The 12,836-nt window shown below is 44.5% G+C and overlaps 1 protein-coding gene across 3 annotated transcripts in view; it reads right to left on the reverse strand.

Moving 5' to 3' along the window:
• Nucleotides 1-566: 566 nt before the first annotated feature.
• Nucleotides 567-12,836, reverse strand: part of LOC147604233 (putative RNA methyltransferase At5g10620) — a 32,167-nt gene continuing 19,897 nt past the window's right edge. For 2 of the 3 annotated variants that reach the window (XM_086795389.1, XM_086795387.1), the window contains 2 exons: nt 1,001-1,146; nt 567-834 (listed from right to left, as the gene is read on the reverse strand). In XM_086795389.1, the coding sequence (XP_086651515.1) occupies nt 795-834; nt 1,001-1,146 (186 nt within the window). In that variant the 3' untranslated portion in view covers nt 567-794. The remainder of the gene's footprint in view (nt 835-1,000; nt 1,147-12,836) is intronic. The other variant, XM_086795390.1, reaches the window with a different exon arrangement.

Genomic DNA, 12,836 nt, shown 5'->3' on the forward strand with positions numbered 1-12,836 from the left:
AATGCCTTGACATCTTATTATTAACAAAAGTTTTAACTTTCAATCCCTCAACTGTAAACTCCCCTATCATTTTGTATGTTTGTCTACTAAATGTACTAGGTATTCTCGTTAATCGCAAAAATTATTTCAATGGCATGCTCATATTTATAGTTTATCCCAAAATAGCATACTGCTCTCACAGTCCATCAAAGGTAAAGTACAAACAATTGTATACATGACTGACAATATTGCTAGCCGTTGAGGATAGCAAAAATCTATATGAATGTATGCTTTGAGGTGATTAGTGTTCATTATATGGCCAATTGCAGAACACTGTTAGTTAACTTTTAATTGAAACTAGTCCACACAAGGCTGTTTTTTGTTGCACATCATTAGTTAAAACTAATTACAGTTCATGGAGACCATGAATGCACAGAGAAGCAAGAACAAAGGACAACATTTACATGTGTTAACTGGCATGGTAGGGACCGGGTGGATGGATGTGTGATGAGGTGTGTGCAGGCACGTATCTTGGGTCATACATTCATACATACATATACATAGATATATAATGCCAGAGAGGGTAGTAAGAGCAAAAACTCATCAATTAATGATGAGCTATAATTTCAAAGATCAGAGGGCAAAGTGATCCATCAAGGCAACAATACAATTTGACTTTCGTGCTGATGTAATAACTGGCTTCAAGACTACCCAAACAACCAAAGTGAATACAAACCCTATGTTAATGGTGATATTTCTCCCCCGTGCTGATGTAATAACTGGCTTCCACAACCAAAGTGAATACACACCCTATGTTAATGGTGATATTTCTCCCCCCGCAAAATCATCCACGCTCTGAGACATGGAGACAAGTCTATGTTAGAAACAAGGATCAAAACCTAGGGGTATCATCTAGATTCTAATATATCCAAGCTCTTTTTCATTTGAAAATGTTCTAATATATGTATGTATATACACATATATGGGTATATGTATATATATAATTCAATATCAAACATACCTGTAAAGCTGCTCAAGAAGAACTATCAATGCCACCTGATGATTCAACACCATGGACGAAAGACGGATGGTTTCATTTGCCCGTGTAAACACACGTGACCCATGACCATAGGGACCGCCTATACAGAAAACCAATGCTGATGAAATCTGCAGGGCATCAAATTCGCTGTCAAAGTGCCACTGTGGAGTTCATGACAATGAAAACCATAGCAGTAACTAGTCTACTTCCTAAGAACTTGGAAAAGATAGAAACACTTCCTGACTCTCAGTGTTGTTTCCTGTTGACATAGAACTTGTTCCGAGTCATGGAATCAGATGGTGTTAGCTATTCTGTGTTCGTTGTTCATGCAAGTGCTTTGGGAGACATGTACTTGGAAGGGTTAGCTTGTTTGTGTAAAGCAGTTTGTAGGATGGGTGTGTGTACTTTTATTAGTTTGAGTTTTATGTTTGTAAAACCAATGTGTGCGCATGCCTGCTTGCCTATGATCGATTTCCAAGTCTCTAAGGCAATTGGCCCATGAAATTGACACAGTAGGCACACGTATGGACAGCAGATGTTGCATGCACAAAGAGAATAAACTAGGAAGGTGTTGGCTGCACACTCTGCACGTGTTGAGCTTATCCCTTCCTCCGCTCTCTGGGTTAGGCAAAAGCATGCCTATGGGCAGCCACTTAAGGCAGGTTATTGCCACCCATGGGCAGCCTAAAACAGCCCCTTCTAGGCACTCAGGCCCAGCCAGCAGCTGAGTATGTGAAACAGTCCCAAAGAAGGGGCAGGGCAAAAGGGGAAAATCTACCGATTCGCTAATTGTAGGAGGCGTGGTCCTAAACTCGGGCTCTGGAGAATAGATGTCAGTGATGCTTGCTCCATTGAGTGGCAAATTGAGCACCATCTCACCACGATACGCCTCTGCAAGAGCAACAAGGTCAAGGTACCCAAAATTGTCAAGAAAAAGTTGCTTGTTCCAACATTGACTTGAGCACCAAAGGCAGTTCAATGGGCCTCTAAAGAATGCAGTCGGTGATGCTCGCCCATCCTACCAAGCTTCACAAATGCCTGGCATTGAGTAGTGAAGTCAGCACCATCTCATTGCACTACATCTTTGCAGGAATGGTAAGACTGACATGCCTAGATCTCTCAAGGCAAAGCTGTGTTACTCCAACATTGACTTAAGCACCAAAGGCCAAGAGCTCAATGATCCTAAACTTCATCCATCATTGTCAGTGATGCTTGCCCATCCTGCAAGCTTCACAAATGCCCAACATTAATGGCAAATTGAGTACCATCTTGCTGCACTACATCTCTCCTAGAATGAATAGACCAAGGTGCCCAAACCTCCCATGCCATCTTGCTTGCTTAAACACTGAACTTGAGTACAAGCTCAGAGGTTTCTGCCATTGCAATCAATTTGTTACTACTATCCAAGACGCGGACCTCCTTGCAATCAATATGTGACAGAGTCAATGTCACAAACCCTAGTATGCCGAGCAGCAAGGTCTGCTACAGGTACACTAAAAATTTGGCGATCCTGTTGGGGAATTCAACGAACAAGAGTCCCTCATGAGTTCTAGAGTAGTGTGCATGCCCAATATGCACTCTCGCACTGGGTTATCAAGTCCACTAAAGAGCCCTCATCCATTTGTTGTTACAATCATAGGAAACCCAGTTTCAATTTTGTGCCTCCCGTAGCCCTGCTCCACGCTTACCCCTACTTTCACTCATGACCGATACAAATCTAGCCAGAACTGAACCCCTGGCCACTGAGCTGGGATGGGTATATGTCCAGTTTAGAACCTTCAAAGGAACCACCTCAGAACCGTCCAAGAAATTCTGCGGAGCAGGTGTTGCACGAACTCCACCACTTGAAGCTGCTTCCCGGAGAAACAGTCTCTGAGCTCATGAGATGGGTGATAGGCTTGGTGGCCCGCTTCCGCGCCCATCCAAGTGACTTCATGGTGCACCATAGGTGAATCAGGCTCTTCCTCGCACCACTCAATAAAAGATCCTGGAGAGCCTCAGGCCAGGCGCCACCTTGCGGGAGTTCCAAGAACTTGCCCCTCAGCTTGAAATCGCACGTCTCTTGTTTGAAGGTGACAGTAACGGAAGGGCTGACACTCCGGGGTTCACGACCACTGCCAATAACATAGTGACCAAGCTCCAAATGGACTTGGAAGTTCTCAAGATCCGCCGCCCACCATGAACAGGACCATCTCAAGCGTGAGCTAGAAGCTCTCAAGCTCCAAAAGGTTCAGCAAGAAGAGGGTAGTGTTGCCCAGCTGCGGAAGGAGATAGAAGAGCTCAAGGCTCAACTGGAAGCCAAGAGAACAATTTGGTGTGCCATCTGTCAAGCTGTCCGTCACACTCCCCAGGAGTGTCCAAGAAGAAAATATTGCAATTTTGGGTGGTCATGAGGATAAAGACTACTATTACCTTAAGGAGTTCCGTCAGTTACACCAACAGCAGCAGCCATTCCCACCAACCACCACAGCTACCAGTCACTTGGCAGGCCCTTACACTCCTCATATGTACCACCCACCAATTCGGGCACCCACCTACACCCAACAAACCCTCCCTCACCATCAAGTCTTCCACCTCTCATCCCCAATCCTCTAGCTGCCACTCTAGTGGCAACCCCCATAGCTCGCCCACCTCATCCGCCTCCACCCCACACGGCCAATCCTCTGTTACAGGTGTGGTGAGTATGGCCACTACCAAAGCAAATGCCCCTTGCTTGAAGGATCACCACCTTGCCCCTATTGCCCAGGCTCCAAAGATCACTATACCCATGACTACCCCACACCAAGGCCAACGCCTCTGCTTCTCCATCTGCGGGCTTCACTTTTCCAACAGCACACCTTGTCTCAGTGGGAGAAGGAGCACACCCCTTGTCACCACATCCAGTCCCAATCACTTCCCCTTCTTCCTTAATCCCCCTCACCACCCACTCCGTTGGTGATCGACCCTCCACTTGCACAGTGATCACCCATGCCCAAAAGAAGGCTCTAGGAGCAACATCTGCTGAAGAAAATTCTGTGGATCCTCCTTCCCGCAATATTTTGTACCATTCATTCCTACAAGCATACAAGGATCTTCTGACTACACCACCACAAGAGACCACTATGCATTCTCACTCACCATCAGCACTGCAACTACTGAATGGCCCGGGGGTCTCGCAAAACACTTGACCATTAATGCAATTAAACACTGAAATCGGCCACATCCTTAACACATATCCATCATCACTTTGCATAAAACATAAAAGCTGGACAAAACATCCACAAATCTGAAAATGGAGCTTGCACATGTAACACCGCATAGAGGCCGGAATGGCCTCCACACCCCCCCCCCTCCCCTGCCCCCCCGGCCCCCACCTTGACTCCAAGGTGGGGGCCGGGGGGGCAGGGGAGGGGGGGGGGTGTGGAGGCCCCACGGGTCTTCATGCAATAGAGCTAGTACAGCAAGTACAACTCTCCATTCAGCTGGTACAACAAGTACAATGGTTGGTACAATAGATAGTACAACAAGTACAAGGGTTGGTACAGTAGGTATAGTGGCTGGTACAACAAGTAGCAGAATTGGTACAGCAGGTATAGTGGCTGGTAAAATAGGTGTAGCAAGTACAAGGGTTCGTACAATAGGTATAGCAAGTACAAGGGCTGGTATAGCCAGTACAGTGGCTGGTACAGTAGGTACGGCAAGTACAAGGGTTGGTACAACAAATACAATGGCTAGAAATCATAATAAAATGATTAAATACCCTTGCCTTCAGTATTTCTTCACGATGGAAGCCTCCAAAACAGTCCCCAACAGCCGGTATTCTTCATGGGGAGCCTTCAAGAGAGAGAGAAAGAGAGTAGCCATCAATAGGGCAGCCTGTAATGGTGGTAGAGGCTAGTGTGCAGCAAGAGAGCCTCTCCAAATGAAGAGAGAGAGAGCTCCAATTTATAGATTTGGGCCTCCCATAAGCTAAAATGGCAAGAGAAGGCTATAATGACAAGTGCTATAATGACAAGTGGAGAACCACACAATAGCTAAAGTGACAAGTGTGAGGCCACTTGTCTCACTTTGATCCACTTTCTAACAAGTGTTAGGCCACTTGTCTCACTTTGGTCCACTTTCTTGCCACATGTCCCAATCTAAGAGATGGGTCCTTCCATAAACTTTATCTCTAAAAATATCCCAACTGGTAGCCCATTTGTTATAGGTACTCTCTTGGTATTTGCCCAATTCTAGACGTAATGATGCAAACAGAATTTCCATCGAAGTCAAGCCAAAAATAGCAACTCTCCTAGATTTTAGAAGTGTGATCCTTTGTATTCAGGACAATCCCCCATTTCCAAAGCTTGTACTTTCCAAATATTTAGATGCCCTGGAGTCCAGCAAACCCCTTTCATTTGGAAAATGTCCATGCTCGTGACATCCTCCCCAGCTTCTTAAAAGTTGTCCGCAACTTTAAGCTTCAAGCCATATATCCAAGATATAATCATGTCCCATCAAGTGGGCAAGACGAGACAGTCTCAAGAAACCAATATAACTGTAAGAATCCATGTCCCAAAATAAATGGACGAGACTAAATAAGTCTCCATAATACCAATATCAAAATCATGTCCCAAAATAAATGGGCGAGACTAAATAAGTCTCCATAATACCAATATCAAAATCATATCCCAAAATAAATGGACGAGACTAAATAAGTCTCCATAATACCAATATCAAAATCATGTCCCAAAATAAATGGGCGAGACTAAATAAGTCTCCATAATACCAATATCAAAATCATATCCCAAAATAAATGGGGGAGACAAAATAGTCCCATAAGTCGAGATATCGTAGTCATGTCTCAAGTAAATGGACGAGACAAAATAGTCCCATAAGTCCAGATATCATAATCATGTCCCAAGTAAATGGGCGAGACAAAACAAGTCTCTTGCCAACAAGGCATCAGTCCACATGACCCTTGGCATTGACGTAAGTCCCATGCCAACCAGGCATCATGTCCACTCTACCACTTGCACTTCGTGTTGGTACTCTGACCACACACCTTGGATGAGAGGTGGGCTCAAGTAATAAGATAAAACAATCACTTGCAGGCATAGATAGACTGATGTTCCATAAGGATTTTTGCTACACATAGTTTATAGACATTTCGGCCACCAATAGTTAGTAGGCATTTCAGCCACCAAATCACACTACCCTCTCAAGTGCCCATGTTCCCTTCCATCTACTCTCTATGGTTCCACCCACACATGGTAGAAACAATCTTCAAGAGAGCACATAAGACAAGAGAACACCACGCAGGGTATGTGAACCATGAGTTCCATAAGTCCAATGCATCCCAAATAAAGGGAGCCATAAACAATGTTTCCCTAAAACCATCTCAAGGCAAACAACACCACCATTCTCCTTGCATGGCTTTACAAGGGTTAGTGAACATCAAAAACACTTCATAGTAAATAGAAAAAGCACCAACTTTGCAAACTCAAAGTATACTTAGCTTTTCTTTGCCAGGTTGGTCATGAAGCCAAAAGAAATATCTCCTCACCATATCCTTAAGATATCCCCGAGATATATCTCCATATAGCATGCCTGTAAGCTTGATAATATAATCCACGATATTCATATGGAAAGAGTGCTATACACGTGCACATAAAGCCAACTCCATACTTCCACGATAAATTCTGTGAATTCATAAATCCTTAGACCAAGTTGTCTACTGCTCATGCTCTTGCTTCATAGACTATGAAGCGGCTGGCCTTGCTTAACAGCAATGATGGTAAGTGTGGTCTTCTTTTCTCTTCCTTATTGATAGAAGGAAGCGTCCGCTTCCAAGAAAGCCTATGCTCTGATACCAATGCAACTTCCGAAGGACCCAGGGTCTCACAAAACACTTGACCATTAATGCAATTAAACACTGAAATCGGCCACATTCTTAACACATGTCCATCATCACTTTGCATAAAACATAAAAGCTGGACAAAACATCCACAAATCTGAAAATGAAGCTTACACATGTGACACCGCATAGAGGCCAGAATGGACCAACCCCCCCCCCCCCTCCCCCCCCCTTGGAGTATTTTATTACCCAAGGAGAATAATATCATGTACAAGCTTTGAGGGCCTTACTCTCCCCACGGGAGATGCCAGATTATCCATACACAAATGCCATAACACAACCCAAAACGAGGCAACCATAAAATTCAACCGAAACACAGGCTATAGAAATGCCGAGCCAACAATATAATCCATATACCTCCGTGTGGGTACTGATTCTTCCCCAAAAACCACGGGTCTTCATGCAATAGAGCTAGTACAGCAAGTACAACTCTCCATTCAACCAGTACAATGGTTGGTACAATAGCTAGTACAAGTACAAGGGCTAGTATAGTAGGTACAGTGGCTGGTACAACAAGTACAAGGGCTAGTACAACAGGTATAGTGGCTTTTACAGCCATTACAGTGGCTGGTATAGTAGGTATAGCAAGTACAAGGGCTGGTACAGTAGGTACAATGGCTGGTACAGCCAATTCAGTGGCTAGTACAATAGGTACAGCAAGTACAAGGACTGGTACAACAAATACAATGGCTAGAAATCATAATAAAATGATTAAATACCCTTGCCTTCAGTATTTCTTCACGATGGAAGCCTCCAAAACATAGTAGCAACGGAACGAGAACGGGAACGTACGAAAGCACCACTAGGGGAACGGGAACGGGAACGAGAACGAGAAAAAGGGGGAACGGGAACGAGGAGGAACGGAAACGAGGAACGACCTAGATAATTCCTAGAAATGACAATAAATCTTAACATACAATGCTCATTTATATAACCAAATCGGAGACACTAAAGTCTAGTGCACCACAATTTGCATGGCTAGATACTAACACTGAACAGATCTCACAAGTCAAAATAAATTAGCCCACATCATACATTGTTGGAATTAGGGTTGCAGGAATGCACACACAACTTCAAGAAGATGAGGAAGCTTGAGCACAACACAGTAGTGTATTATGAGTGCCTAAAATGAAAGATAACAAGCCCTAGAAGATAATGGGCGTATATACAATGCACGGGGGAAAAAACCTCCTAGTGAGGGAAAAAGTACCCCGGCGGTCCTAAGTGTGTTCACACACATCACTACTATAATATGGTAACAAATCCCCCCTGGAGTGATGCGGTGAACAAGAGCTAGCACTCATGTATAGGGAAGTGTCTAGCTATGTGGACGAATCCACAAAAGGGAGTAAGCCCAAAGCTTTGCGAAAAGCTTCGAACTTCTCACGAGGCAGAGCCTTTGTGAAAAGGTCTGCAAGGTTATCCTGTGTTGGCACATAAGCCAAACTGATCTCTCCTGCAGAGAGTCTCTCCCTGACATAATGGTAGTGCACCTCAATGTGCTTCGTACGAGCATGGAACACTGGGTTCCGCGCAACTGCCAATGAGCTCTGACTGTCAGTGAAGATGGTGGTGGCAGATGGCTGCCCAACACCCAAATCAGCCATAAGGCGTCTGAGCCACACACACTCAACCGTAGCTGTGAAAGCTGCCCTGTACTCAGCTTCACAACTAGAAGTGGCCACAGTAGGCTGCTTCTTGCTCAACCATGATATACATGAGCTTCCAAGCATGAAGCAAAAACCACTCGTGGACACGCGTGTGTCATAACAACCAGCCCAGTCAGAATCTGAAAAAACATGTAAATCTGGCGGCAATGATCCCCCCTTGGGATAAAACAACCCAAGATGCCGAGTACCACTCAAATAGCGAAAGATACGCTTCACTGCCTGCCAATGCTTAATGCCTGGGCTATGCATAAATCTGCTCACCTGTGAGACTGCAAACTGAATGTCTGGCCTCGTAATGCATACATAAATGAGGCAACCAACAGCTGTCTGATAGAGTGTGACATCAAAGTGATCTCCAGCATCATGAAGACTCAACTTCAAACCTGTCTCCATTGGAGTAGCAATAGGCTTGCAGTCTTCAAGGCCAAATCTCCGCAACAATGTTTCAATATACTTTGTCTGACACAAAGCAATACCTCCATCACACTGCTTAAATTGTATCCCCAAATAATGATGCAAATGCCCCAAATCTGACATCTCAAAAGAGGCATTCAAATCAGCCTTAAAATCAGCAATATGACTCTCATTTGGTCCTGTGAGCAGCATGTCATCGACATAGAGAGCAATGATTAGATGTACACCATCCACACGTTTAACATACAAAGTGCTTTCTGTTGGACTATTCTGAAACCCATGTGCAGTCAAATATGCATGTATTTTTTCATACCAAGCTCGTGGAGCTTGCTTTAAACCATATAAAGCCTTTTTTAATCTGCACACTTTGTTTTCCTGCCCTCTTTGAACAAAACCACGAGGCTGCGATACATACACCTCCTCATGCAAATCTCCATTTAAGAACGCAGTCTTTATGTCCAGCTGATGTACATTCCAACCATTATGAGCTGCTAATGCACAGATGCTACGAACAGTGGTCATACGACATGTGGGAGCAAAAGTCTCATCAAAATCAATGCCCTTCTCTTGAGCATAACCTTTTGCAACAAGCCTAGCCTTATGGCGATCCACTGTGCCATCAGGCTTACGCTTCAATTTGTATACCCACTTAGTGCCAATGGCCTTCTTGCCAGGGGGCAAGTCACATAAAGACCATGTACTATTCTTCATAATAGCATCGTATTCTGCTTGCATAGCAGCCATCCAATTTTCTGAACTTTGTGCCTCATCAAATGAAACAGGCTCACTTTCATCGCACATACTAGAAACAGCCAATGCATAACAATCTGACGCATAAGAGGCACCATGAGAGCCAGAACGAGTGCGACTAGACAAAGGGGCATCCAACTTGCTGTCACGCAAAGTCTGCACCAGCCATCTAGGCATGTTCCTAGAGCCCTCAATCTCTTGTCTCTCATCCTCAAGTGCATCATGCACATCTGCATCAGATATAGGCTGATCTGTGCCATCATTTAAAACCTGCATAGGCTGAAAAACTGCCTCATGAGGTATTGCACTTGACTGTGCACCACTGAAAAGAGGCAACAATGTATCATAGACATCACGTGAGCTGATATCTGTCTCCTTAGTACATGAAACCAAGGGCTGAACTGCATCTTCCACAAATACAACATCACGGCTAACCAAAATGCGCTTTGTCTGTGGATGATACAAACGATAGCCTTTGCTCTCAGCACTATATCCAACAAAAATACATTTGACAGCTTTGTCATCCAATTTTCTGCGATGTTGCACAGGCACTAATGCATATGCCAGGCAACCAAAAACACGTAAATGGCCAACAGATGGCTTGCGGCTATGCCAAGCCTCATATGGAGTGACAACCTGTAATGCTTTAGTGGGACACCTGTTTAGTACATAAGTGGCACACATGACAGCCTCAAGCCAAAAACCATGTGGTAGACTTTGACTCTTAACCATACATCTTGCCATTTCCATGAGAGACCTGTTTTTTCTCTCAGCCACACCATTTTGCTGTGGTGTATACGGCACTGTACATTGGTGTTTTATCCCACGCTCAGCCAGAAATGCATTAAATTCTGAAGACATATACTCCCCCCCTCGATCTGAACGGAGGGTGCCCATCTTACTTTCTGACACATTTTCAGCCATAACCAAAAACTGTTTGAAGCACAAAAACACTTCGGACTTTGCCTTCAAAGGATATACCCATGCATGCCTGGTAAAATCATCAATGAAAGTCACGAAGTAAAGGTAGTTTCCAAATGATGGAGTTTGCATGGGACCACAAACATCACTGTGAACAAGCTGCAATCTGCGTTCAGCTCTCACTGATCCATCTTCGGGAAAGGAAGCACGCTGCATTTTACCCAATATGCAGCCCTCACAAACATGCTTGACAGGTGCCTCAAGCTTAGGCAAAGAAGACACCATTTCAGATTTCTGCAGGCGCAGCAAACTTGCAAAATTCAGATGACCAAAACGTGCATGCCACAGTTTTGCATTTGAAATAGCCTGCGTATCCATAATAGCACATGCTGAATCCTCTACACATTTGCCATCCATATTGAGCTTATACAGCCCTCGACATAGTGAACCAGATGCTACAATGATGTCACCACAAGAGAGATCATGAACAGTACATCTGTCATCCACAAATTTTACAACCAAACCTGTTTTGGCAAATGCGGAGACTGACAGCAGATTCTTTTTGATCCCTGGCACATACAATGCATCAAAAAGTGTAAAGGTGTTGCAATTTGCAACATTCAGCACAATCTGTCCAACTCCTTTAACGGGATAAGAGGAGTTATTGGCACAAGTGACAGTATTCCCTGCGGGAGCAGACTCAAGGAAAGTGAATAAACTGCGCTGCGAGGTGATATGCTTAGTGGCACCACTGTCAAAGTACCATACATCTGAATCTACTGCAGACATACATGTGTCATGCAAAGATGGGTCATAACTGCACTGCGCATTGAATGCCCATTCTGTATCTTGCACAACATTAGCAGATTCATTGTTAGAAGGAGAGGCATCTGCAACAACAGCCATACCAGCCTCTTTCTTCTTAGCCTCTTTCGCAGCCAGCTTAGGACACGCTTTGATGACATGATCATTTCCCTTACAGTACTTGCAAAATGTCTTCTGTTTGTCACCCTTCTTCTCATCTTTGTCTTCCTTCTTTGGTTGCGCAGCATTTGCAGATTTCTGCTTACTAGAAGAAAAGCCAGCTTTACCTTTCCCGCTTCTCTGACTAGCAACGAAAGCTTGATCTGCGACACGCATAATATTCCTGTTTTGCCTTGACTGGTCTTCTTGCAGCAAAACAGAAACTAACTCCTCAAATGATAAGGCATTGGGATTGCCTTTCATCATCAAGCGAAGAGTGGAAGCAAAACCCTGATAAGAATCTGGTAGACCATTCAAAACAGTCTGCACAAGTGAACTGTCTGACAGGATTTCATCTGCAGAAATGAGCTGCTCTTTGAAATCCTTGATCTTTGTCAAAAAGCTATCCATAGAATCACCTTCGTTCATATGCTCACTCTCCAACTGTTTTCGGAGGTAAGCAACACGAGCCTCATTTCTTGCCTGATACAATGTGGCAAGTACATTCCAAGCATCCTTAGAAGTCCTGCAGGAGCGAATATGTGGGATGATGGTACGTTTGACAGACAGCGCAATCAAGGCATGAGCCTGCGCATCTCTACCATCCCAACGAATCTGCTCTGCTGAAAGTGGTGGTTCTCGAACAGCTGCTACAGCACTTGTGCCTGCACCATCATCAACAGTACCTGTTTCTGATGTGTTTGCAGCATTCCCAGCCACAATAGGACGTGCATCAATACCCTGCACAATGTTCCATAACCCCTTTGCTACCAATACATGTCGCATCATATATGCCCACAATGGATAGTTGGTGCCATCCAACTTATCCTCAGCAGCCAACATGCGGAATACATCATTGTTGTCAGCCATGGCCAATGACTGTACTACTAGATGTAAATGCTGTCTGTAAGAGGTAAACCTGTATAAAATCGACCTGTGCTATGTAGCACAGCCCAAAACAGACGAATGGGCACCTGTCCTGCAGATTTTAATCTTGACAGAAAATCTGCACAGTAGGACGATTTTGCCTGCGCAGTACTTGGAATGCAAAAACGGAGGGCGAAATGACTTCAGATCAAAATTCTGAAACGACCAAGCCCTACGGGCTATCCCACGGCATATACTAACCTGCAGACGCTCGTGAAACCTCGTCGCAATCGGAGGAGATGAAGCGGCAGGTGCCGGTGATGCTGCCCGGGAGGAGGAAGCCTGCTCTGATACCAAT

This window comes from Cibotium barometz, chromosome 62 (genome assembly GCF_041138505.1).
Source record: "Cibotium barometz isolate CiBa-2024 chromosome 62, ASM4113850v1, whole genome shotgun sequence".
NCBI classification, from domain to species: Eukaryota; Viridiplantae; Streptophyta; class Polypodiopsida; order Cyatheales; family Cibotiaceae; genus Cibotium; species Cibotium barometz.